At 39.1% G+C, this 27,413-nt stretch overlaps 1 protein-coding gene across 3 annotated transcripts in view; it reads left to right on the forward strand.

Moving 5' to 3' along the window:
- The window catches only part of CXHXorf21 (chromosome X CXorf21 homolog), a 79,999-nt gene extending 52,586 nt beyond the window's left edge, over window positions 1-27,413 (forward strand). For 2 of the 3 annotated variants that reach the window (XM_031660450.1, XM_003917538.5), the window contains exon 3: window positions 9,685-11,449. In XM_031660450.1, coding sequence (XP_031516310.1) covers window positions 9,686-10,591 — 906 coding nt within the window. In that variant the 5' untranslated portion in view covers window position 9,685 and the 3' untranslated portion in view covers window positions 10,592-11,449. Of the gene's footprint in view, window positions 1-9,684; window positions 11,450-26,475 lie in introns of those variants that run through there. The other variant, XR_004180554.1, reaches the window with a different exon arrangement.

Genomic DNA, 27,413 nt, shown 5'->3' on the forward strand with positions numbered 1-27,413 from the left:
AACCCATTGCTTCCTTCGCAGCTCCTCCTGATCTTCCCATTTTGGTCAATGATGGTGCCATTTTCCCTACATACCCACACTCAGAGTTACTTTTGGCTCCTCTCTCTCCTTCACTTCCATGTCTGGGGGTCTTGGTCTCTCAAATTCGTTCCTTCTCTTTCTTTTCTCCTACCTCCCTCTTGGTTCCTGTCCCAGTCATCTCAGGCTGGGATGAATCTAGCAGCCTCCTAACTTGGGTCCTTAACACCAATCTCACTCTGCTGAAATTAATTTTGCACTTTATTGCTATATTATATCATGTGGTGAATCAGCTTCCTTACTTGCCAGAACATTGTATCGCCTACAGGATGAATCAAATGTACTCAGTCTTGCATGTCCCAACTTACCTCCCTGACCTGACCTTATCTCCCACTCCTCCCTCCCAGGAATCTTTTTTTCTTTCTTTCTTTTATTACAATTTTTTTTTTTTTTTTTTTTAGCTGGGGACACGTCTATCCCTAGAGACTAGGATGCACTTTCTGCTTTTCCGGCATCGGACCCACCACTTTACTGGTCTGGCTTGGGTCCTGCACATCAGAATGATAGAGTTCTTATTCTGCTGGAATTAAGATACCAGCAAACTTCTCAGTTGACAACAAATAGGAAAAGGGGCCCATTACTGTACTCAAAATTCTAGGCCCTTTTCCTTCATTGCTATGAAGGACTGTGGAGTACTTATAAACCTCATCCGCATACAATGAAAGAAGACTCCATTAGGGCTGATTTTTTTTTTTTTTTTTTTTTGAGACGGAGTCTCGCTCTGTCGCCCAGGCTGGAGTGCAGTGGCCAGATCTCGGCTCATTGCAAGCTCCACCTCCCGGGTTCACGCCATTCTCCCGCCTCAGCCTCCGAGTAGCGGGGACTACAGGCGCCCGCCACCACGCCCGGCTAGTTTTTTGTATTTTTAGTAGAGACGGGGTTTCACCATGTTAGCCAGGATGGTCTCGATCTCCTGACCTCGTGATCCACCCGCCTCGGCCTCCCAAAGTGCTGGGATTACAGGCTTGAGCCACCGCGCCCGGCCAGGGCTGATTGTTTAATATGAAGAGAAATAAGATAAATAGTGGGAGACTTGGGGTATGTCTGAATGGGGGTCCTAAAGGGGGGATTCGGCAAACTGGGACATTTCAAGAAAGGCTCTTAGGTGAGCATGACACTGACAAACAACGCTTGCACCCACCTATATTGGTGTCTGTTACAGACCCACGTGAAATTGACAACAGAAACCTCTTCACTTTTATTGCCCTTCTCTCCTCTGTCTGCAATGTTTTCCCTCTTCTCACTGCCCTTATGAATCCCTTCTGTCTGTAGGGCCAAATAAAGGTTAACCTATCACACAGTCATCTCTCTCTTCTTCACCCTTAGAATGTGCATCATCTTTAACCACAAACAGCTGTACAGGAAATGCCATCTGCTTCTCCCCCCACCCCCTTAGTTACTATTTATTTATTTATTTATTTATGACAGAGCAAGGCTCTGTCATCCAGGCTGGAGTGCAGTGGTGCGATCTTGACTCACTGCAACCTCTGCCTCCCCAGTTCAAGTAATTCTCCTGCCTCAGCCTCCTGAGTGGCTGGGATTACAGGCGTCTGCCACCACGCCTGGCTAATTTTTGTATTTTTTAGTAGAGATGGGGTTTCATCATGTTGGCCAGGCTGGTCTCGAACTCCTGACCTCAGGTGATCCGCCCTCCTTGGCCTCCCAAAGTGCTGGGATTACAGGCATGAGCCACCGTACCTGGCCCTTGGTTACTTTAAAATATTTATCTTTAGTTTTTATGTTAATTAAAAATTTAATCACAGTTATACTTGCACATAAATTGGGTCAAATAATTCTGAGAAGTTTGTTACGAAAAACTGCTGTCCTTGCCTCCTTTTCTAGAAGCAACTACTTTTATCTCCCTTAACTAATTACTTGATATTTACCATCATTTCTTTAAATGGCATGCTTGTGCTGCAACTTTTGGATTTTTCAGTTTGGGGCATTATTTCTTGACTTGTCATCATGAAGAGGAGGATTTAGTTCTCATTCCTCTACTGACCTCACCAAGGATATACAACTTTGTCCCCTTCCTCTCACTATACGGAGTGGCCACCTAGTCTGGACTCACAGGCCAATGCCTAGGATGATTTTTATTGGTATCATTGTACTATATATATATTAAAATAGTATTTTATACATACATGATATTCTGCTATATATGATAAAAATATTTTATCTTTGTTTACTGACTTTATGGTCACCTTGTGGTTATATTTTAAATTGAGTTAGATCCATTTTCAGTGCTTTATATTATTATGTGCTGTATTATCATGACTCTATAAAAGCTATTTATAGCTCAGCCATGTAGTAGACCATGGGTTGTTTTTGTTTTGCTTTGTTTTTCGGAACACAACTTTCTTTCCTTTTTTTTTTTTCTCTTGAGACACGGTCTCGCTCTGTTGCCCAGCCTGGTGTACAGTGGCACAATCACAGCTCACTGCTGCATCGAACTCCTGGGCTCAAGCGATCCTCCCACCTCAGCCTCCCAAGTACTGGGACCACCACACCTGGCTAAGTTTTGAATTTCTTGTAGAGATATGATCTCCCTATATTGCCCAGACTGGTCTCAAACTTCTGGGTTCAAGCGATCCTCCTGCCTCAGCCTCCCAAAGTGCTAGGATCACAGGCATGAGCCACGGTGCCTGGCTTTACTGCTACACAACTTTCTTAAAATTATGAATTGGTGATTATAATTGTCTGGATCTATCTATATGGCAGCTACTAGCCAACTGTGGCTATTTAAATTAAATTAGATTAAATCAAATTAAAATGTCAGTCACAGTAGCCACATTTTAAGTGACTATTGGCTATCATATTGGAAAGCACAGATATTTGACATTTTCATCACTTCAAGACGTTCTATTGGATAGCACTTTTGTTGCCTCGGAGTGACCTAAAAGAATGCACAATTAAAATGAAAATATCTTTACAATTTTTCTTTGAACAATTCACACAGGCATTCTAGACTTCTCCAAATGGAAGCATTTAAAAAACTTTAAAATAAATTCTGTATCTTCCTTGTTTCAAAATAGTGAAACAAACAAAAAAAAGCCTCAAATAAGTGTTCTAGTCCCATTTCATTACCAAACATCTAATAGTTTATGCTCTGGCTTTGCCATCTCTTTTTTTTTTTTTATTTGTTTTTGAGACAGAGTCTCACTCTGCCACCCAGGCTGGAGTGCAGTGGCTCAATCTCGGCTCACTACAACCTCCACCTCCTGGGTTCAAGCGATTCTTCTGCCTCATCCTCCTGAGTAGCTGCGATTACAGGCATGCACCACCACGCCTGGCTTATTTTTGTATTTTTATCAAAGATGGGGTTTCACCATGTTGGCCAGGCTGGTCTCAAACTTCTGACCTCATGTGATCCACCTGCCTCGGCTTCCCAAAGTGCTCGGGTTACAGGCATGAGCCACTGTGCCTGGCCTGGCTTTACTATCTTTTGTTAGCTCCTTTCTGACATCCCTTGAAAGGAATACAGAAACAAATTAATTACTCAGATGTTACTTTAGTATGCTAAAAATAACTATCATAGTATGCTGTGATGGCGATCCACCAATGAACTTTAAATTGCAATTATTGGCCAGGCGCAGTGGCTCATGCCTGTAATCCCAGCACTTTGGGAGTCCAAGGTAGGCAGATCGCTTCAGGTCAGGAGTTCAAGACCAGTCTGGCCAACATGGTGAAACCTCATCTCTACTAAGAATACAAAAATTAGCTGGGAGTGGTGATGTGCACCTGTGATCCCAGCTACTCGGGAGGCTAAGGCACGAGACTCACTTGAACCCGGGAGGTGGAGGTTAGAGTGAGCCGAGATCACACCACTGTATTTCAGCCTACATGAAAGAGCGAGAATGTCTCAAAAACAAAACAAAACAAAACAAAACAAAAAAACCAAAAAACTGCAATTATAATTAGTAGTCTTCAGTATTTAAAAATTTTATGTTATCACCTTCACTATTTTCTAAGTCTTTGCTGTTCCATAGAGTAGTCATGTGACAATTAAAATCAAATTAAATTAAATTAAAAATTGAGTTGCCTTAGCCATATTACAAGTGCCCAATAACTACATGTGGCTATTGGCTGCCATTTTGGACAACACAGATATTGATCATTCCATCATCCCAGGAAGCTCTGTTGGACAGTGCTGGTCTAGATTTTTCATTTGCTTAGCTTTTTCTAATTTATCCTCAAAGTTTGTGGTCAATTATATAAATTGTATTTCATGATGGTCAGACCTTTTCAGTTGTCTTTAAGTTTATCTTTAGCTTCAGAAGCCTTCTGATCTGTTCTAATCACCTGGTTGCCTTTTTTTTTTTTTTTTTTTTGAGACGGAGTCTCATTCTGTCGCCCAGGCTGGAGTGCAGTGGTGCGATTTTGGCTCACTGCAAGCTCCGCCGCCTCCCGGGTTCACGCCATTCTCCTGCCTCAGCCTCCCGAGAAGCTGGGACTACAGGCGCCCGCCACTACGCCCGGCTAATTTTTTTGTATTTTTAGTAGAAACGGGGTTTCACCGTGTTCGCCAGGATGGTCTCGATCTCCTGACCTTGTGATCCGCCTGCTCAGCCTCCCTAGAGTGCTGGGATTACAGGCGTGAGCCACCGTGCCCGGCCCCTGGTTGCCTTTTAAGCCTGTTACATACGCAGCTTTCATCCTGGAATGTCTTTTCACTGTCATCATGGGTAGGTCTCCTCTTCACAACTCCTGGGCCTAGGACGAAAAATGGGGAGCCTCAGTCTTCAGCCCTTCCACCTTCTTTGCCCAGTCCTGGCTATCCTTGACATTCGGCCCATATACCTAAGCTCTGTCTACAGCCCTCGTTAAAAACCACCTCTTCATCATCTTTTGGGCCTAGGGGTGTGTGCACATTCAGTTTCCCCAAGTCTGTCCTAATCGTGATGGATTTGGGGCAGAGCCTGTACAGACTCTGTAGTTGGGTCTGCCATCTGAGCAGGGAATTCCGAGGTCCTGAATACCAGAAGTGTGAGCTAGAAGGCAGCAGTATAGAGGCTGGGTGGCCTCCCATCATGTTGGACTCTAGAACTCCTTACCCTGTTGGGAGAGGTGCCACTTAAGGAGGGCCAGAATGAGGCCCTTTACATTACTGGGTTCAGAACAAGGGCTCAGGCTATCCTGGTTTAAGGGCTGTTTGTTTCTCTCCTGTGCTGTATTTCCTGTTTCCAGTATCCTTTGTCTCCATTTTATTGTTTTACTTACTCCTTTCAGTGGAGCACATATTCTATTGATTTTCTGAGAAAGGTGCTTGGAAAATCAGCTATTTGAGACTTGTAACCTAGAAATATCTTTATTCTGTCATCACACTTAATTGATAACTTGGTCTTGGTTGAAAATAACTAGTTGAATGAAAATTCAGAATTTGTAGACATTTTTTCATTGTCTTATTGTTTCTTATGTTACTGTTAAAAAGTCTGAAGATTCTGATTCTTGGTCTTTTTTTGTGACTCTTTTTTCATTCTGGAAGCTTATAGGATATTCTCTTTGTCCCAGGTGTTCTATCATTTCACATTCATGAGAGGAGGTATAAATCTATTTTCACTCACTATTTTGATAACTTATGTCCTTCCATTCTGGGAAATATTCTTAAATCGTGTCTTTGAATTTCTCCCCTATTTTCTCTGGTCTTTCTGAACCTCCTATTATTCAGATAATAGATCTCCTGGACTGGTCCTCTCTAATTTTATTTTCCATCTTGTAATTTTGTTCTCCTTTCAAAATAATAATTTACCTCAACTTTACCTTTCAATCCTTCCATTGAGGTTTAAAATTATCATTTTTAATTTCTAACAGCTTTGGAATTCTTCTTTTTTATAGCATCCTATTTGTAATTCATGATTATATTATACCTTAACTCTCTAAGAATATTGATGGTAGAATCTGCCACCTCCTTCACCCCGCCCTAACTTTGTTTCCTCCAAATGACTATTTTGGTCTTTCTCATAGCAGACCTTTCCTCGGATGTTTCAGAATTCTACTCATATTTAAGGATAAAGATCCAAAAAGCTGAATAGGCTCTATTAATTGTGGACTTAAATAAAGAATGATCTGGTTGCCTGTTGAGTTGGGGAACCTCTGATGTCAATTGCTCTTCTCAGACAAGTCAGATTCCCCAAGACATTCTTCCCAATATCCTGCTTAGAAGGTGGATACTCCTCTTGCTATCATTCTTTGAGCTGAGTAAGGGGAGAGAGGTCATGGATCTCAGCAAAAATATGCATATGTTTATTTAATTGATCTATTATCAATTCAATAATTTTACCCTCAATTGGTATTCCCTACTCCAGAGACCCTCTGTTTCACTCTTTAGAGACTACATTTGAAGTTTTTCTTTGGGGTTAAGGATAGGGAGTGTCACCTGGCTGCATGGCCAGGTGTGAAAGATGCTCTGGGTTTCTCACTGCTTTTTAAATAGACTTTCAATATTTCTTACCTTAGATATATCCCCTTTACTCTCACTCCAAAAAGGTATGTGATACCACCAATTCCTCAACACTGAGGGCAATTTAAGTCAGATTGGCTCTTCGCTTTTCCCATGTATATTAGTCTGTTCTCATGCTGCTTTAAAGAACTGCCTGAGACTGGGTAATTTATAAAGGAAAGAGGTTTAATTGACTCAGTTCTGCAGGGCTGGGGAGCCTCAGGAAACACAATCATGCTGGTAGGCACCTCTTCACAGGGTGGCAGGAGAGAGAATGAGTGCCCAGAGAAGGGGAAAGCCCCTTATAAAACCATCGGCTCTCATGAGAACTAACTCACTATCACGAGAACAGGATGGGGGAAACCACCTCCATGATTCAATGATCTCCACCTGGTCCCTCCCACGACACATGGGGATTATGGGAACTACAATTCAAGATGAGACTTGGGTGGGGACACAGCAAACCATATCCCCATGGCTCTTGTAAGATTCAGTGTTCTTAGGTCTCCTGTCATTAATCCTCAATCTCCTGCTTCCCAGCTTCTAAAATGTTATTGTACTGGTCTCTTCTCCTGTTTTTTTTTTTGTGTGTGTGTGTGTGTGTGTATTTGTGTGTGTGTTTGTGTGTGTGTGTGTGTGTATTATACCTTGTTAAAAACCATTTATTGTTGTTTTAGTGAAGTTTGGAAAGGAAGAAAAAATACATACATGTGCCTATTCTGCTGTCTTTCCTAGGGATCCTTGCTTTCTTCAACCTCAGTTGAATATCTTTTTCGAGCTCACGTTCTCCAGAGTGGTGGGAAAGTACTCACTGTCAATCAGGATTTCCTCAGTCACTTCAGGGCTCCCTCCTCCTTGGATGTGTGTCTAAGTTTTAGATTGTTTATATAAAACCATAGGGTCAGCTGAGGATGGGAGTGGGTGGGAGATATCTTTGGTTGTCATCATGTAGCCGTACTGGTATCCATGGAAACTTATCATTCATCTGGTCCCTGGTTTGTAGTCTATGGAGATCATGTCTGCAATCTTTCCATCCCAACTGTAGGTCTTCTCCAGGGTTTCAGGTTCTCAGCAGCATGCTCGTGTGTGAGCAGACTTGATGAGGCAGCCTCATGCTGGCCTGCCCAGGTGATGCATGTGGCTGTCTCTCCTTCTGCTCCTGCAACATGCTGGTCATGAGATAATTTTGCAAACTTGTCTACTCTTGGCTCCCAAATCTCTCTGGAGACATACTTTTTCCCTCTATGGGGGACTCAGTCTACTTAAGTTTATTATTACTGCATAAATATTATGCCTTAAGTCTTTCATGGTTCTGGATTCTGAGGTGTAGAAGCTCAGGTTATGGTTTCTCAAAAGTCATTTCTCCCAAACGATTATTTCTGCCAGGAGTTTCTAAAGCCCATTTAGATACTCAAAAGTCAACAGATCGTTTTTGCTCTGATTTTCCACAATGATATTCTGAGGACTTGAAGGTGGAACGCCCTAGCTATAGCCTGGGTGGGGGTAGGGTGTTGAGGGCCAGGAAGTAACTGCATCCCCATTAGTTCTTTATGATAAACTCTTTCCCTGTTTCTTATCTTTCCATGTAGGTAAGATTGGCCTTTTCACCTGGATATTAGGTTTGAGGGCAGAACTTCATATAGATTTTTAAGGAAAGGGCAACTTTTGTTTTTATCCCTATAAGTGTGTTCAGCATACAGTAATTACTTCATGGATTTGTTGAAGACCTTTAACTTAGTATCTTCATGGCACATAACTGTGCCCAGAATATAGTAAACATTAAAAAAATTGAGATTTGCTAAATAAACCAGGAATAGTTCCAAAAGAGAAAAAAAATTTACAATCTGACCCTTCTACAATTTTTAAAAAAGGGAAACATTTTATTTACCTGGGAAACAATAATTACATGAATGTAAAAGAGATGTTAACAATTTTTAAAAGGACCTTTATGTATGGTTTTAAAAAAATCCTCCTTTTCTTATTTGACGTTTCAAGTTCAGGCTCAAGTTGACAGGTCTGTTTCAGAAGCCCAGCTCTCGAGGCCCAAGAGGACCAGTTTTCCTCGCTGTTGCCTCTTGCCCCAGTGCCAGGAATGCCAGTGTGTTCTGTTTTTAGAAAATGCAGCTGCTGGTTTCTAGCCTGTTCTAGCTGCTCCAGACCAGTGACAATTGCTGGGGGTGGGGAGGGGAGGCAGATGTAGGGAAAGCCCGTGGTCAGGAAAGCTCCTTGGTAACTAGGAGGTAAACATCAGTTAGATACAGAGACATTTTCAGGATATATTCTGAGAACTGGGAGAGATAGAGAAAGAAATTTATTCTGGGATACAAAGACAGGGTAGGCTTTGTGGTACTTCATGATGTATTGAGCACGAATTAATTTCATACCATGTCGTTGTTGAAAATTCTTTAACTCAAATTAACAAATACCTTTTGAGTCTCTGTAGAAATGCAAATAACTGTGCTAGCTCCCAGGGGTCCAATACAAAGTTAAGTAAGACACAGCACTTGTTTTCAGTAGAATTTGCCGCAAATTTTCTCATTGTTTGCTCATAACCCACTAGCCATGTTTCCAATCTGCAACTTCTAGGTCACTGTTCATTTCCTATGGGGCAGAATGTAAATGCTTTTGCCTGACTGCCAAGGCTCTTCACGATCCAATTTCAGCTTATTTTCCCAATTCCTAATGCTTGTGCTCAGCTTCTTTGTATGTGGTGGGTAGGTCATGCTGCCATATTCTCTTATAACCCTGTTCCTATGGCTGGAACTCCTAATTACTCTTCAGCATTCAGCTGAAATGTCACCTTCCCTATGACACATCCTGTGACTTCTCCCCTTTGCCCCAGGCTAAGTTAGGGACCCCCACCCCCTGTAGTTCCTTTGTACCTATCACTATTATAATCCTCAGTGATATAATATTGGAATTGTTTATATCTAGTTAATTTTTTCCTATAGTGGGAAACTTTCTGAAGGATGGAATTGTATGTTTTTCATTTTTATATCATTAGCACATGCCATAGTCCTGGTACAAAGTAGGCACAGACTTAGTAAGAGCTTGGTGAATGTATAAAGTGAATTTATTCATTGTCCTTATTTTTGATATATCAAATGCCAACTTCTAAAATTTCAGTATTCTTTTTCCCCATTCTTACTCATCGATTCTCTTTCCAGAATGCTGTCAGAAGGGTATCTCAGTGGACTTGAGTACTGGAATGACATCCACTGGAGTTGTGCCTCTTATAATGAGCAGGTGGCTGGGGAAAAGGAAGAGGAGACAAATTCTGTTGCTACTCTTTCCTATTCCTCTGTGGATGAAACACAAGTCAGAAGTCTCTACGTGAGCTGCAAATCATCTGGCAAGTTTCTCTCTTCAGTGCATTCAAGAGAGAGCCAACATAGCAGAAGTCAGAGAGTCACAGTGCTGCAGACAAACCCCAATCCTGTGTTTGAAAGCCCAAACTTGGCTGCAGTTGAAATATGTAGAGATGCCAGCAGAGAGACCTACTTGGTTCCATCTTCTTGCAAAAGTATTTGCAAGAATTATAATGACTTACATATTGCAGGGGGCCAGGTGATGGCCATTAGTTCAGTGACAACGGATTTTCCCTCTGAGAGCAGTTTTGAATATGGCCCTTTGCTGAAGTCATCTGAGATTCCTTTACCCATGGAGGATTCCATTTCTACTCAGCCCAGTGACTTTCCTCAAATACCTATCCAGCGGTACTCATCCTATTGGAGAATAACAAGCATCAAAGAGAAAAGCAGCTTGCAAATGCAGAATCCTATTTCTAATGCAGTGCTGAATGAGTACCTGGAGCAGAAGCTTGTGGAGTTATATAAACAGTACATTATGGACACCGTGTTTCATGACAGTTCTCCTACTCAGATTCTGGCATCTGAACTCATCATGACAAGTGTAGACCAAATCAGTCTTCAAGTGTCTAGAGAGAAGAACCTGGAGACCTCAAAAGCCAGGGATATAGTCTTTAGCCGCCTATTGCAATTGATGTCAACTGAAATTACTGAAATTAGCACTCCTAGTCTCCATATTTCTCAGTATAGCAATGCAAATCCATAGAGAGAATGCTTCCATTACTGTCTCTCATTTACTTAAGCATGAAGTAACACTTTATCCATTTATTCTGAGAATGTGCAGGAGGGAGTGGTGAAGGGGAATTAAGGGCTAGAGAAGTAAAGGTCAGTTGGAAGTCATGTGTGAATCATGGGGAAATCTCATAATATTACACTTGATGAAGGAATATGGTAAGAGGAGCCATAAGGAATGATTTCAAAGAGAGGTGTGTACAGCAAGGAAGCAAAAATAAAAATGATCAAAAAAAGAAAAGGTTAATTCATTTAAAGAAACATAGGAATTAAAAAAGAAGACAGCCAAATGAGATGAAACAAAAAGGCCAAAAGGTAGCTGAGCGCGGTGGCTCAAGCCTGTAATCCCAGCATTTGGGAGGCTGATGTCAGGAGTTCGAGACCAGCCTGGTCAACATGGTGAAACCCCATCTCTACTAAAAATACAAAAAATTAGACGGGCGTGGTGGTGGGTGCCTGTAATCCCAGCTACTTGGGAAGCTGAGGCAGGAGAATCGCTTGAACCCGAGAGGCGGAGGTTGCAGTGAGTCGAGGTCGTGCCATTGCACTCCAGCCTGGGCAACAAGAGTGAGACTCCGTCTCAAAAAAAAAAAAAAAAGCCAAAAGGTTTCAGGGTAAAGAGTTAAGAAAAGAGTTAAGAATATATTTGTTACCCAAATAAATTCCTCCAACTTGTTTATTTTTGAAGGAAATGAACTGTAGAAACCTGCTGTATTTGGGTGGAAAGATAGGGTCAAACAGTTTTCAAAATATGTTTCTCTCCCATTTGTCTATTCTGTATCAGATCATTTAAAGGTTTATTCTTTGTAAATATTAAAACTGTAACAAATTATAATTGTGTTTTTATTTTTGAATGGTTTCTTAGTTACAGACACAGTCACAGAACAGCCACTCAAATCTCCTACATCTATTTCCTGGTAGAAATGAAGTTGTCTAAATGAAAAACACCACATAGCACTAAACCATTTAGTGTTATTTTGCTGTGTATGATTTTCTTGGTACTAAGCTTCAAAAGAAATTATGAGTCTGGGCACAGTGGCTTATGCCTATAACCCCAGCACTTTGGGAGGCCGAGGCGGATGGATCACCTGAGGTCAGGAGTTCGAGACCAACCTGGTCAATGTGGTGAAACCTTGTCTCTACTAAAAATTCAAAAATTAGCCAGACGTGGTGGCAGGTGCCTGTAATCCCATCTACTTGGGAGGCTGAGGCAGGAAAATTGCCTGAACTCAGGAGGCGGAGGTTGCAGTGAGCCAAGATTGCACCATTACACTCCAGCCTGGGCAACAAGAGTGAAACTCCATTAAAAAAAAAAAAAAAAGAAAGAAATTATGAATCTTATTGTTTCCCTTTTTTCCCTCTTCCTTTTCTCCATGCTCTCTTGACCTGGAGCCAGGAAGGAGTCTTCCATGTCCTTGGAACAAGGTTACAAGCCGTAGGGTCCCATGATATCAAATTCTGTAAACTCATTCACTAGAATAGTAGCTTCACTGCTCTGCATTGCATCTTTCCTCTGGCTCAGGGATTGTCAAACTATGGCCCATTGACCAGATCTAGCCTGCTGCCTGCTTTTGAACTCCCATGAGCAAAGAATGGTTTTTCTAATTTTTAAATGGTTGGGGAAAAAGAAAAAGAAGCAAAATAAGAATGGTATTTTGTGATGGGTGAAAATTATATAAAATTCAAATTCAGTGTCCATAAAATACAGTTTTATTGGAACACAGCAGTGCCCATTTGTTTATGTGTTGTCTCTGGCTGCTTTCACACTAGAATGGCAGAGTTGAGTAAAAGTGATAGAGAATATGGCTCACCAAAGCCTAAAACCCTTACTGCCTGGACAGAAAACTCTTACTTACTTGACAGAAGAAGCTTGCCAACCCCGCCTAACAGTAGTGCGTTGTCCATATAGTGGTTGTTGGCTTAATTCAGGTTCGCTGGGAAGGCAGACTCTGAGATGGAGATTGGTAAATTTCTTGAGGAGTGGTCTTGGGAACAACATCTGTGATGAAGTGAAGGAAGCAGAAGAGATTTCCACAGAGGCCTCCGTCCATCTCACAGGGAGCCCTGGAGCTAGGGTGACCCTTCAAAATGGTTACAAATGGAAACAAGAGGGTCAGATGTATACTCCAGCATCCACCAGGAGCGGGGTGTAACCTTAGCCGAGGCAGTTCAGTGGAGGGCAATCCCCAAAGTAGGAATCGACTGTGTCTTCAGCAGGCAAACTCCAAGCAGCTACTGGGAGAATAAGCTCCTCACCCCGAAAGAGCAATCTGGGTGGAGCAATCCTCTACATTTAGCAATATTTGTATTTGTAGAGTGAATGGAGATATATATATATATTTTTTGGATATATGTTTTCTCACAATATATACTATTGTGTAAGGAAATCTGGTTTTGAAATAATTGTTAGAAATGTTATTCACTGTTTTAAACCTATCACAATAATAACTGCAATGTACTAATTGCTTGCTCTATGTCTAGCACCATGTTAAGAATTTTACATGAATTATCTTACATAATTCTTATAATAATCTTATGAGGGGGAATGTCTATTATTAATCTCCATTTTACAGATGAGCCAGCTGGGCTCAGGGAAATTAAATAATTTGTCCAAGGGCACACAGTAGATAGTGGAACTGGCTTTGGGTTCAGTTTCATTTAACTTGAAAGCCCTGGTTCTTAACCACTGTCACCTACTCTTTCTGTTCATCACTCTATTTGTCTCACTAAAGATTTTTTTCTGCTCTGAGTGGAGTCAACTCATTAATTTCTTACGTTATCTCATCTTTCCTTTTTAGTGTTTTGCTTAATATACTATTTATTTGTATGTCTTCCTGCCCAGAACATGAACTTTGATTTATCCACATGCTTTTCCACATCCCAAACATTACTTGCACATAGTAGGCAATCATTTCATATTTGTTAAATGGATAAATACGTTTTGATCATGTTGGCTACTGCATTTGGTGACTGAAGTAAAAGACCATCAATATGAAAACCAGATAATTCTGACTAGGAAAAAAGTGCTATTGAGGTTTTCTCAAGGCATAAACTAACTAAATAAATGAGTCTAATTTATTATAGCAGGTTAGTAAATTATACAATAGAATGCATGGTTATTTTCCGTTGCTTCCCAAGACATAATTTGTTACAAAGTAAACTGGTTCATTTTATTTTTCAATGAATATTTATTTGATGTGGTGTTTTTGTTTTGTTTTGTGTTGATTTTTGAGTTGGATCACTGTGTATTAAGCATATGGAGGGAAGACATATGCATGTGTACACACACAGAAGTAGACCCTGCTCTCTGAAAACTTACCATATTGTCAGGGAGACCTGAAAGATAACTAAGGAAGAAGTAACAAAGCCATTTATTAGGTAAGAACTTGGCAAAGTGATACAAACAGGAATAAGATGATCAATTATTGCAACTCAAGTGTAGTGAGTGCTGAAAAGGAGACATGGTAGGGAGTTCCAGACAGTGGGGGAGCCCAATGTAGGAAATGCTTCCAAGGGGGGAGTGACGGTTTAAATAACTCTTGAAGAACAAGATCAGATCTAAGTAAATGGATAGGAGAAGTGTTCAGGAGACTGCAAGTCGATGGCTGTAACTGGAGCTGAATGAATGCATGAATAGGCAGGATATTTGTTTTTAAAATTGCTATTGTAACAAATTAGTAGAGTTTAGTGGCTTAAAACGACAAAAGTTCATCATCTTACATTTCCAGAGATCAGAAGTTCAAAGTCATTCTCACTGGGCTAAAATAAAGTTGTGGGCAGGGCTGCCTTCCTTCTAGGGTCTCTAGGAAAGAGTAAGTTTCCTTGCCCTTTCCAGCTTCTAGAGGCTGGCAACATTCCTTGGCTCTTGACTTTGACCTCTGCTTCCATCCTCACATCTCTTTCTCTGACTCTGATTCTTCTGCCTACCTTTTATAAGGACCCTTGTGATTACAACTGGGCTCACCTGAATAATTGAGGATAACTTTCGCATCTCAAGATGCTTCATTTAGTCATACTTGCAAAGTCCCTTTTGCCATATAAGTTAACAGTTCACAGATTCTGGGGATTAAGATGTGGACATTTGCAAAGGGGGAAGGTAGAATTATTCTTTCCAACGCAGACAGAAACAAAATCATTTTTGACTCTTAATTGTCAGAAATTTGCCTCTTTAACACTAATTCTCTTTAAGATGGATAAATCCATGTTTGTTTATATATAAAATAGTTTGCTTCTCTTTTTGTCTCCTGTCATCCAACACTATATATATTTTTTCTGTATACATTGATTCACTCTCTCTTGCTCATTTTAGTTATCCTTCCCTGTACTTTAATTTCATTCTTATCTTTCTTTCCTTTAAAATATTTCTTTTTTCATTATAAAGATAGTACCTGCTCACTCTAGAAGACTTGGATAACAGCAAAGTAGAAAAGCAAAGAAAAAATCACTTTCAATTCTCCAATCCCCAAACATTCATAGTTTCAAGTGAATTTCAAGTGAATTTCTTTCCAGTTTTCTCTCCATGCATTTTTTTTTTTGTTTTTCTGAGTAGCAGTCATGTTATCTATGAAGAAAATACTGTCTCTTTTGTTGTTTGTTTTACTTACACTATAGCAGAGCTAAAAGTTCTAAAGCTGATAAATTTACATTGCTTGCCTGAGGATCATATATTAATTTTTCTTTCTTCCCTATTCTACTATTTGATAATGTCTGATATTTTGTTGACATTTTTCTTATCTGTTATTGAACACTGGGCCAATCTACTCAGGAAATTGTGTATATTAACAATAGGTCTCTCTTTGTGTTATGACTGCTAAGTCAGGTTGACATGCAACATAATTTGGATTATTTCCCTTTTATATACTACTTGTCCATACTGAAAGTCAACTGCTCAATTTTTACCTACTCACACTATAAAATGAACTAAATTCAACAAATGTTTTTGGAGCATGAACTATTATACAAAGATGAGACAGTCCCCATTTAAATAGTTTATGTAATACAAAACCTATAAAGCAAGACACACTAAGTGTAGTGAGACATGTGCGATGACTGTTTAGGGTGTGTTGAGTAATTTTTCTTTTGCAACTTATTCCAATTTAGCATCTGCAGCCCTTGCCCATTGCTTATTTTATTTATTTTCTTAGTTTTTGTCCTCATTCCCTATTACAGGGTTATGACTGGAACCTTCCTTACTAAGTACTCTGGGAGAAGATGAAGGGGTAGGGGTTGAGTAACTTCAGTATGGATGTTAGTAATCATCCTGGCTTTGACTTTGACTTGGCCTCAATCTCAGAGTGGTCATGATGCATGGGTATTGCACACTTGGTGCTGAAACCGCTCTGTTCCTTCCCAAAGCGCTGATTTCAGTCTTTCTGTGCCCAGTTCCTGCCGGGAACAACCCAAATGTTGAAAAAAATTTCAAGTAGAGAGCCTCTCAACATTTCATTTGAGACTTGCAGAGAATACTTGTTAAATTTGCTTCTGTGATTTAATAATTTTGGGTATTAGGAGCATGAAGAAACCAAGGCAAGTGTGGGACTTATTTTTGCGGTTTTTTAATTTTGCAAAATATAATTACTTTTATTTATGTTAAAAAATAGAGGCAAAAGTCAAGCTTCAGGGAGCCAATATTTCAGCTCAAATAGTGAGAGAAGTTAATTTTTTTTTTTTTTACTCTCAGTATATCCTAGTCGGAAGAATATTTTGATTTTTCAGACTTCTTTTCCTTTCTTTTCTTTTCATCTTTTCTCTTCTTTTCTCTTCTCTTTTCTTCTTTCTTTCTTTTTCTTTCCTTCTTTCCTTCCTTCTTCCTTCTTCCTCTTTCTTTCCTTCTTTCTTTCTTCACTTCCTTCCTTCCTTCCTTCCTTCCTTCCTTCCTTCCTTCCTTCCTTCCTTCCTTTCTTCCTTCCTTCTTTTTTTTGGACAGAATCTTGCTCTGTCACCCAGGCTGGGGCAATGGTGCAATCTCAGCTCACTGCAACCCCCGACTCCCGGGTTCAAGCGATTCTTCTGCCTCAGTCTCCCAAGTAGCCAGGATTACAGGTGTGTGCCACCACAGCTGACTAATGTTTTGTATTTTTAGTTGACACAGGGTTTCGCTATGTTGTCCAGGCTGGTCTCAAACTCTTGGCCTCAAGTGTTCCACCCACCTTGGCCTCCCAAAGTGGTAGGATTATGGATGTGAGCCACCATGCCCTGCCAAGACTATTTTCTTAAGTAAGGTAAATTGGGTGGTTGTAGGAAGAAGAAAACGTGGCCTGTGGGTCCTAGAAAATCAGGAACCTGGAACTGACAGTCTCCTGTGACCCCCACCCCTCCCTCTGCAGAGGTGGCATGGATTCAGAGAGGACCAACCTGTGGAGAATGGGATCAGAGGAAACCCTGAAAAATTACTGGGTTCCTTCTGTAGTCTGGAAGCAGCAGACACTTGAGGACTGGAAGGGGCCATGCAGACAGAATAATGGGCTTCTTGGTAACCTGTAGTAACCTGTGTCCACTGAAGACCAATAGTCTATGGCTTGAAGATCACCCACAATCTCCTGCCTTGCCCTTCACTGGCACTGCATGACATTCTAGGACTGTGAACCAACCCTGGGGAGGACTGAAGAAACCAAGAATGACTGAAGTGAAATTTTCTGCCACCATGGAAGAATGGAGGTCCAGCTTCAGAAATTTAGCCATTCTGGAAAGAAGAAAAAAAAAAGGAACAAAGGAAAAAAAGAGGAAAAGAAGGAAGGAAGAAAGGAAGGAAGGAGAAAGAAAGAAGGAAGGAAGGAAAGAAAGGAAGAGGAAGAAGAAGAAAAAGAAAGAGAAAGAAGAAAAAGAAAGAAAGAAAGAGAAAGAAAGAAAGAGAAAGAAAGAAAGAAAGGAAAGAAAGAAGAGAGATGTTATTAATTATACTTCTGAGTTTGTGGAGAAGTTGAAGTTAATCAGATTCCTATTCCTCAGCTCTGTCCTGGGAAGAAATAACCCAAAGACAGAAATCTCTTACTTCTGAAGTAACATTATGAAGTAACTTCTGAAGTAGCATTATGAGAGGGACAAATGAGAAACTAGGTTTAGATCTAGTCTAGGAGGAAGAGGCAATGGAAATTAGGAAATTGTGTTTCTCCCCTCCTTCTCCCTTCCTCTTCTTTCTTTCTTCTTTGTTTCTTTCTGTCTCTCTTTTTTCTTTTCTTTCTTTCTTTCTTTCTTTCTTTCTTTCTTTCTTTCTTTCTTTCTTTCTTTCTTTTCTTTCTCCTTCTTTCTTTCCTTCCTTCCTTCTTTCCTTCCTTCCTTCCTTTTTGTTTCTCTCTGTCTCCCTTCATTCTTTTCATTTATTTCATTCATTCTCTTTCTCTCTCTCTTCCTCTTTCCATCCTTTCTCTTCCCTCTCCTACTCTCCCATCCTTTCCATTTCTTTCCTTTTCTTCTTCTCTCCCTTCTTTCCCTTTCTTTCTTTTATTTTTTCTTCCCAACTTTTTTCCTCTCTCTCTGTTACTGTTTATTTGATAAAATGCTAATTTCTGAAATTCCAAAAATATTTCTCCATTTTATTTTATGTAATGCTAATGAATAAGAAGTTAATTCATGAATATTGCATAAAAGAAGTTCAAATAGTGATGACTTCTCACTTCAGCACCCCTTTCCTTTCCAGATTCCCTGCCAGCAAGGCTCACAATAGTCTACACTTGTACAAATATATAAATTTATATATATATATATATTTTTTTTTTCTTTTTTTTTGAGACAGAGTCTTGCTTTGTCGCCCAGGCTAGAGTGCAGTGGCACAATCTCGGCTCACTGCAACCTCCGCCTCCTAGATTCAAACAATTCTCCTGCCTCAGCCTTCCGTGTAGCTGGGACTACAGGCACCCGCCACCATGCACAGCTAATTTTTGTATTTTTAGCAGAGACGGGGTTTCACCATGTTGGTCAGGCTGGTCTCAACCTCCCGACCTCAGGTGATCCACCAGCCTCAGCCTCCCAGTGCTGGGATTACAGGCGTGAGCCACCGTGCCTGGCTATAAGTTTATATTTTTAAACAAATGATACTGTACTATTCTGTCCTTTTGTCACTTAACTGTACACATTTACATAGGAAGGAGTGTTGTAAAGGGTTTGAATCATATATACTCTGTGAGGAGGATGCCAAGACCCCATTCTACTACAGCTTTCTCTAGAATGGGAAATATAGAAATCTGAATAGACAAACCTCAGTACAGGAAAAACAATGAACACTATCTCCTTGCAGGCCATATATTTCTTAATGGAAAGACTATTCACACAAAATAAAAAGCCATTTTCTTTTTTGGCACCTAGTGTTAGAGAGTGTAAAATTTAGCTGAAACACACAGGCATTACACTGAAATGGACTGACAGATTGACACTGGTCCATTAACAAACTCCTCACTTATGGTCCACAAATTCTAGACTGTATTTTCATCTAGCTCTTATTTCTATGTCTTGTCCACAAAGATATTATGTTGACTAATGTGTTATTATGTGACAACTTGACTGGACCATGGGGTGCCCAGATATCTGGTCAAACAAATTTGGTTCTGAGTATGTCTGTGGGGGTGATTTTAAATGAGACTAACATTTGACAAGGTAGACTGAGTAAAGCACATTGCCCTCCCTAACATGGGGAGGGCAATTAGTTGAAAGCCTAAATAGAACAAAAAGGATAACCCTCCCCTGAGTAAGGTAATTTCTTCTGCCTGACTGCCTTCAAACAGGGACATTGGCTTTTCCTTGCCTTTGAACTCAACCTGAGACATTGGCTAGTCTTGGGTCTTGAGGCTGCCAGCTTTCAGATTAGAACTACATCACTGGTTCTCCTGGGTCTCAGGTCTTCAGACTGGAACTACATCCTGCAGATTTTGGGACTTGTCACCTTCCATAATTGTGTGAGCCAGTTTCTTATAATAAATTTATCTATCTATGTATTCATCCTATTGGTTCTGTTTCTCTAGAGAACTCTAACTAATAAAGATTTTATGACACATTTTCCAGATGCCGTCCTGAAAATAGGATACATTAAGCCTATGGCCCCTTCTTAAGCTATCAGCTTAGTGACCCTATCAAAGAGTACAATGAACTTGATCTGGCATAACTGGTTTGTGATGTGTCATCCAGTAATTAGTCTTTGTAGGCACTCACCCAACATCCTTTAAACCAGGGGTGTCCAATCTTTTGGCTTCCCTGGGCCACATCGGAAGAAGAATTGTCTTGGATCACACATAAAATATACTAACAATAGCTGATAACCTTAAAAATTGCAAAAAATCTCAATGTTTTAAGAAAGTTTATGACTTTGTGTTGGGCCACATTCAAAGTCATTCCAGGCCATATGTGGCCCACGGGCTGTGGGTTGGACAAGCTTGCTTTAAACAGTCTGTTTAGCATTTTCCCCTGATTAATACTAAATTCAGGATACATATTTTTGAGATCTTAACTTAAACAAATTTGGACACTTCATTTCTTTAAAATTCTAACATTTCCCTCATGTTCCTTTATATATGAAGAAGGATTGAAGTGGTTTAGTCATCATGTTTGTTAAGCTGATAATATCTTGAGTGCTGATGTGCCTGAATTTGGAGACTTTAATTCATTGAAATGAACTTTGTATACACAAGCATACATATTTACATATATTTTAGTATATTTCTTGTTGCAAATATTTTAAATTTATGTTTCTACTCTTTCCTCTAATTGGAAAATCACTTTTCTAAATACAGTTAAACTATATGTTCAAGGTGGTTTAAGTTACATCTGTTTGTTTTAAAATAGACTTTATTAGGCTAGAGAAAGATTGTTTATTCATGTTCTGAGCACAGAATCTGATATTGAAATCACATTATGGAAATACAAACAGGAAAGCAATATTTACATCTTAACTAATGTATGTGGTATAGGTAAAAAAAGATAAGGTAGCAACTATCTTCTTATGTTATGAAGAAACATTGCTTTTTGATAAATGACGTAGATTGAACAGAAATAAGTATATGTAATTCTGAAAACATTTAGAGCTGCCACTAAAATAAACTTCCCTAAATTATAAAATAGTAAGAAGACCCAATTGCTATGAAGTTTTTACCCTCTGCCAGTCCTCCTGGGGCAGTTTATAAGGAGTTTATAAGAAGAAGTTTAGGGTGTCTTGCAGCTTTGGGGAAAGAGATTTGGCAATTTTCGCCATCTCTGAAGTTTTTTCTTAAGGGGTACAGGTAAATTTGGTACCCTTCTGATCCCATTAATCGTTTCAAGAATTAGGATACTTATTATCACTCCATGTGGGCCATTCACCGTTCAATACAAAAGAAACTGAAATTCTGAATGTTTCAAATATAATCTAGGATTTCCACTCATTTAAAATTAGATTCATACCTGGTGTGGGGGCAGATGCCTGTAGTCCCAGCTACACTGGAGGCTGAAGTGGAGGACTGCTTAAGCCCAGGAGGTCAGGGTCACCCTAAGCAACATAGTGAGACTCCATCTCTAAAAAATAAAATTAGATTGACTTTTAAATAAAATTAATCTATTTAGTATATAAAAAATATAATTCATTATAAAATATTTCATCTATCAATGAATATTTGTTGAATTAAAATACCATTATTTCATACCCTCCAATGAATTAAATGGAGCTAGGAAGTGAGCATCAATGTCCACTAATATAATAGAAGAGAACGAACTGGACATTATGTGCTTCCTGATTAAAGAACAAAATACCACCCAATGGATGGAACCTGAGTCTGATCAAGCCTCTAAATCAGCAGTCAATTTTCAGAAAATACAGGGGAAAGATGAATATGTTAAAGTGCCCCGTGAATATGCAGTCTACAAGACTCAGACTAGAGGAAACTAGTGTCAATTTTTTCAACAGGTAAATTGTAAGTAAAAGAAAGAGATCAAGGGTAGAGTTACAGATTTAAAAATACTTAAAAGGCATATCAACTTATTTCTAAATGGGAAAGACTGAATTAGAGTGTCTAGGGATGCACATTTGGGTGAAAATACCATCAAGAAAGACAAGGACGTGATTACTTTGTAAGTCAAGATAATGGTTACTTTTGATGGGAAGAGGGGACTGCAATTAGGATGGGTCACATGGAGTGATTCTGCAGTGTCTGGTGAGTTTCTATTTTTTAAAATTTGAATCAAGATCCAATAAAGTTCATATATTGCCATTGGTTAATATGTTTCTTTTTTTCTTTTTTTTTTTTTTTCTCTCTTTTTTTGAGATGGAGTCTCGCTCTGTCGCCCAGGCTGGAGGGCAGTGGCCAGATCTCAGCTCACTGCAAGCTCCGCCTCCCGGGTTTACGCCATTCTCCTGCCTCAGCCTTCCAAGTAGCTGGGACTACAGGCGCCCGCCACCTCGCCAGGCTAGTTTTTTGTATTTTTTAGTAGAGAAGGGGTTTCACTGTGTTAGCCAGGATGGTCTCGATCTCCTGACCTCGTGATCCGCCCGTCTCGGCCTCCCAAAGTGCTGGGATTACAGGCTTGAGCCACCACGCCCGGCGGTTAATATGTTTCTATAAGTATCTTTTAACCTATAAGTTAAATGTTCATCTTGATTTCTTTGTTTTCCTTACAGTTTATTTGTGAAGGAACTTGGTCACTTTACTTGTCCTACAGTTTTCTAGATTTTGCTGATTGTATTCCCAGGGCATTATTTGACATGTTTTTCTATACTCTGTCTTTCTTTTAAATTAGTAGTGAGATCGATAGGCTTGATCGATACAGGTTTTGCTTTTCCTTTTCCCAAGGAGAATCCATGGGTAGTGTTGTGTCCTTCCATGAGGAGGCACCTAATGGCTGGTTGCATGATATTTTATTTGAGAAAATATTATTCCAACTGCTAAATGGCAAGCTTTATACTTTTTAAAAATATTGAAATGTATATTTCCCAGGTGCTCTTTCTGACTCCATTTTTCTTTTCGTTTTTTAAAATATTGAGATTAGGTCTATGGTGCTCAGGCTGGCCTTGACCTCCTGGGCTCAGCCTCCCAAGTAGCTGGGACTATAGGTGCACACTACCATGCCCAGCTCCGTTTTTCAACAAATATTTTTACAAGACAAAATGGGTCCAGTACATTGTCTCTATTTTTGATACTTTGGAATGTTTTGCCAAATTTAAATGTTGCAAAATTAGAACCTTCTCAGTCTTCTTCTGGTAATGATAATACATTTATCCAATTAAAATTCAGAGCTCCACCAGAATATTCTTCCCACAAGTGGAGATATTCCAAGCCCAATAATAGAATTTCAAAATTAAATCTTGCATACGATTTGTGCTATCATCATTCCATTTGTTTAGTTCCTCCTTTCTCTTTTGCAAAGATAAATTTCCAGTCTTTCCTTTTGCAAGTTCTATTTTCAATAATCACAATTTTCTAGAAGCTTTAAAGATTTCCAATGACCAAATTTGAGAGCGCTAATTTACATAGAAGTGTAATATTATTGTAAGGCACATAGGTTGATCTACATAGTCATTTTTCAAAGGTGCAAACATTTCTAAAATCGGACGATGGGAAGCTGGGAAGACTCATGCTGCCATGTTAAAGTACTTTTAGTTTTCAATATTAGTTTCATCACAAACATTTTATAGTTTACTTATTCTGTGTATTTATAATTTTTTTTTTTTTTTAAGATGGAGTTTCGCTCTTATGTCCCAGGCTGGAGCGCAGTGGCGTGATCTCTGCCTCCTGGGTACAAGCGATTCTCCTGCCTCAGCCTTCCTGACTAGCTGGGATTACAGGCATGCGCCACCATGCCCCACTAACTTTGTATGTTTAGTAGAGACAGGGTTTCTCCATGTTGGTCAGGCTGGTCTCGAACTCCTGACCTCAAGTGATCCACCCGCCTCGGCCTCCCAAAGTGCTGGGTTACAGGCATGAGCCACCGTGCCCGGCCTATAAAAATACTTTTAAAATACTTTTAATATTAATAGCTTTCATTTCAACTGGTAGAGTATTACTTCTTGTTTGGATACATTAAGAGTTTTGTGTTCACTATGACCTATTGTATTTTCTTGCTTTCAAAGTTCCTTAATTTAGTGAGAACATTGCCTTTACTATGATGCTTGCCCTACCAAAATTAGTAATCATTTCATCCTCTCAAAAGTAAAAACTTTTTCTTCAAAGTTTAACTTTTTAATTGAATTTGCAATAATACTGACATTAATGTCAGATGTTTTATCTTCAATAGAATGAACATTTAAAAGCTTTACTTTAATTACATAAATTGAATGGAAAGAAATCACTATTGAAATTAACCTATTTTTTACTTGAAGCATCTGGGGTTATTTAACTTTATGAGAAATTCTTCTGTGTTCACGGTAAAAACATATTTATAACTATTGCCTTGCCTTTTTTTGTACATGACAAGAAAACTCAGCACTGAAAATTATCATAATTAATTTCCCATGGGTATTTGATCTCAGGGAAAAGCGATGTGTCATATACCTTTGATCTTCTTCAGGTATAGTCTTTTTAAATAAGTATAACGTTTTGTGCTAGTTACTGATGCTTCTTCAGCAGATTTGTGTTTTCATGTACTCAGTAATAACGTTGTAACCCCCATGATTGATGACAAATGTTAATACATATTTTTCTCAAAAGTTACTCATTCACCATATTTTCTTGAGAAATGAGAATCCAGTTCCTAGTTACACTTAATACAATTCCTTTCTCATACAAAAGTTTAGTACAAAATGAAAAGCATCAACATACAATAAAATAGATATATGAAAGTAGATTCACAGTATTCAACTTTGTAGTAAGAATGCTAATATTTCTCTGAGCATCTTTATCCCATACATGTTTCATATACACCTCACTTAATCATTTTTTAGGTTTCCCACTGATTTCACTAACTGTTGGCCTGGTGACACTGTGTGTGTGTGTGTGTGTGTGTGTGTGAGAGAGAGAGAGAGAGAGAGAGAGAGAGAGACTGAGTTTCTCTTGGGTGTACACCTAGGAGTTGAATTGCTGGGTCATAGGTTATGTGAATTTTCAAATTAGAGTGAGAGATAAATCCATTATCAACAGCAATATATGAGATGTCTTGTCAAGCAACATTTTTGCCAAATCTTGACATGGTAAAACTTTAAATTTATGGCCAATGGAGTATATACAGAATGGTATTTCATTTGGCTTTAATTTATATTTTCCAGACCACCAAGAAAGTTGAAAATCTTTTCATATGTTTAATGGCTATAGGTATCTCGTCTTCTGTAAAATGCTCATACATGCCTTTAACTCATTTTTTTCTCCTTTTAAAAAAATAAACTTTATTTTTTAGAGAAAGTGTATGTTCACAGCAAAATTGAGTGGAAGATACAGAAAGTTCCCATATACCCCATAGTACTTTGTTGCTATTGATAAACCTACATTGACAGATCATCATCCAAAGTCTATAGTTTACATTAGAGCTCACTCTTGGTGGCGTTCATTCTGTGGGTATTGACAAATATATAATGACATGTGTCCACCATTATAGAATGATACAAAGATAGTTTTGTTGCCCTAAAATCTTCTGTGTTCGGCCTATTCATCCCTCCTTTCCCTCAATCCTTGGCAACCATGAATTTTTTTATACCTCTATAGCTTTGCCTTTTCCAGAATGTCACATAGATGAAATCATGCAGTATGTAGCCTTTTCAAATTGGCTTCCTTCACTTAGTAATATGCATTTAAAATTCCTCTATTTCTTTTCATGTGTTGATAGCTGATGCATCTTTCAATGAAATATTATAAACTGTAGTGTAGCTAGACAATGAAATATTATTCAGAGCTAAAAAGAAATCACAGTTTATCCATGTAACTACTGAAGAACATCTTGGTGGCTTTAAAGTTTTGGTAATTATGAATAAAGCTGCTATAAACATTAATGTGAAGGTTTTTATGTGGACATAAGTTTTAAACTTCTTTGGATAAATACCAAGGAGTGTGATTGCTAGATCATATGGTAAGAGTATATTTAGCTTTGTAAGAAACTTCTAACTATCTTCCAAAGTGGCTGTATTTAATATCATTTTGCATACCTACCAGCAACGAATGAGAGTTTCTGTGGCTCCATATCCTCACCAGCATTTGGTGCTGTCAACAGTTTTCATTCTGGCCATTCTAATAGGTGTGTAGTGGTATTACATTGTTGTTTTGATTTGTAATACCCTGATGGCATATGATGTGGAACATCTTTTCATGTGCTTATTTGCCATCTGTATATCTTCTTTGCTCTGAAGCATGTTCAGATCTTTTGCCAACTTCAGCTTTTCCATATACTTTGAATAACAGTCTTTAATCATGTCTTCTGCAAATATTTTCTTCCTATCTGTGGCTTATTTTCTCATTCTGATGACAGTATCATGCTCAGAGCAAAAGCTTTCATAATTTTAACAAAGTGCAACACTCATCAATATTTTTTTCATGGTTCATTTTGGTGTTGAATCTAAAATATCATAATCATATCCAAGGTTATCTAGATTTTCTCCTATGTTATCTTCTAGAAGTTTTATAGTTTTGTGTTTTACATTTAGGTCTAGGATCCATTTTGGGTTAATTTTAGTGAAGGGTGTAAGATCTGTCTAGATTCATATTTTTGCATGTCTTGTTGGTTTAATACCATTTGTTGAAAAGACTATGCTTTCACCATTGTATTGCTTTTGCTCCTTTGTCAAAGATAATCAATTATGTTCATGAGGGTATTACGGACAAATAAAATTGTGTATTACGTAGGTGCAAAAGTAATTTTGGTTTTGGAAAGTGAATTTTAAATCATTATAACTAGGCTCAAACATATCTTTATTAATCAAAATACGAAGCATTAAGATCAACACATTTTTGCCAACGAGAAATGTTTGTTTTATTCCTGTAGAGTAAAAATCCGTGCTTTGGGACTCGACGAACTCTTGGAAAGCATTTTCTGCATCCTGCTGGTTGTGAAAGCGTTTTCCCTGCAAAAAAAAAAGTTGTCGAGATGGCTGAAGAAGTGGTAGTCGGTTGGCAAGAGGTCAGGTGAATATGGCAGATGAGGCAAAACTTCATAGTCCAATTCGTTTAGCTTTCGAAGCCTTGATTGTGCCATGTGCGGTCCGGTGTTGCGGAGAATTGGGCCGTTTCTATCGACCAATGCCAGCTGCGTATGTTACCGTTTTTGGTGCTTCTCGTTGATTTGCTGAGCATACTTATCTGATATAACGGTTTCACCGGGATTGAGAAAACTGTAGTGGGTCAGACTGGCAGCAGACCACCTAACAGTGACCATAACCTCTTTTTGGCGCAAGTTTGACTTTGGGAAGTGCTTTGGAGCTTCTTCTCAGCTCAACCACCGAGCTGGGCATCGCTAGTTGTCATATAAAATCCACTTTTCGTCGCAGGTAACAATCCGATTGAGAAATGGTTCGTTGTTGTTGCGTAGAAAAAGAGAAGACGACACTTCAAAACAATGATCTTTTAAAATTTTTGCTCAGCTCACGAGGCACCCAATTATCGAGCTTTTTCACCTATCCAATTTGCTTCAAATACTGCAGGACCATAGAATGGTCCACGTTGAGCTCTTCTGCAACTTCTTGTGTAGTTGTAAGAGGATCAGCTTCAATGACTGCTCTCAATCGGTCGTTGTCAACTTCCGATGGCCAGCCACTACGCCCCTCATCTTCAAGGCTATTGTCTCCTTTGCAAAACTTCTTGAACCACCACTGCACTGTACATTCGTTAGCCATTTCTGGGTCAAGTGCGATGTTGATGTTGCGCGTTGTCTCTGTTGCTTTATGACCCGTTTTGAACTCGAATAAGAAACTCGCTTAAATTTGC

This window comes from Papio anubis, chromosome X, assembly GCF_008728515.1.
Source record: "Papio anubis isolate 15944 chromosome X, Panubis1.0, whole genome shotgun sequence".
Classification (NCBI taxonomy): Eukaryota; Metazoa; Chordata; class Mammalia; order Primates; family Cercopithecidae; genus Papio; species Papio anubis.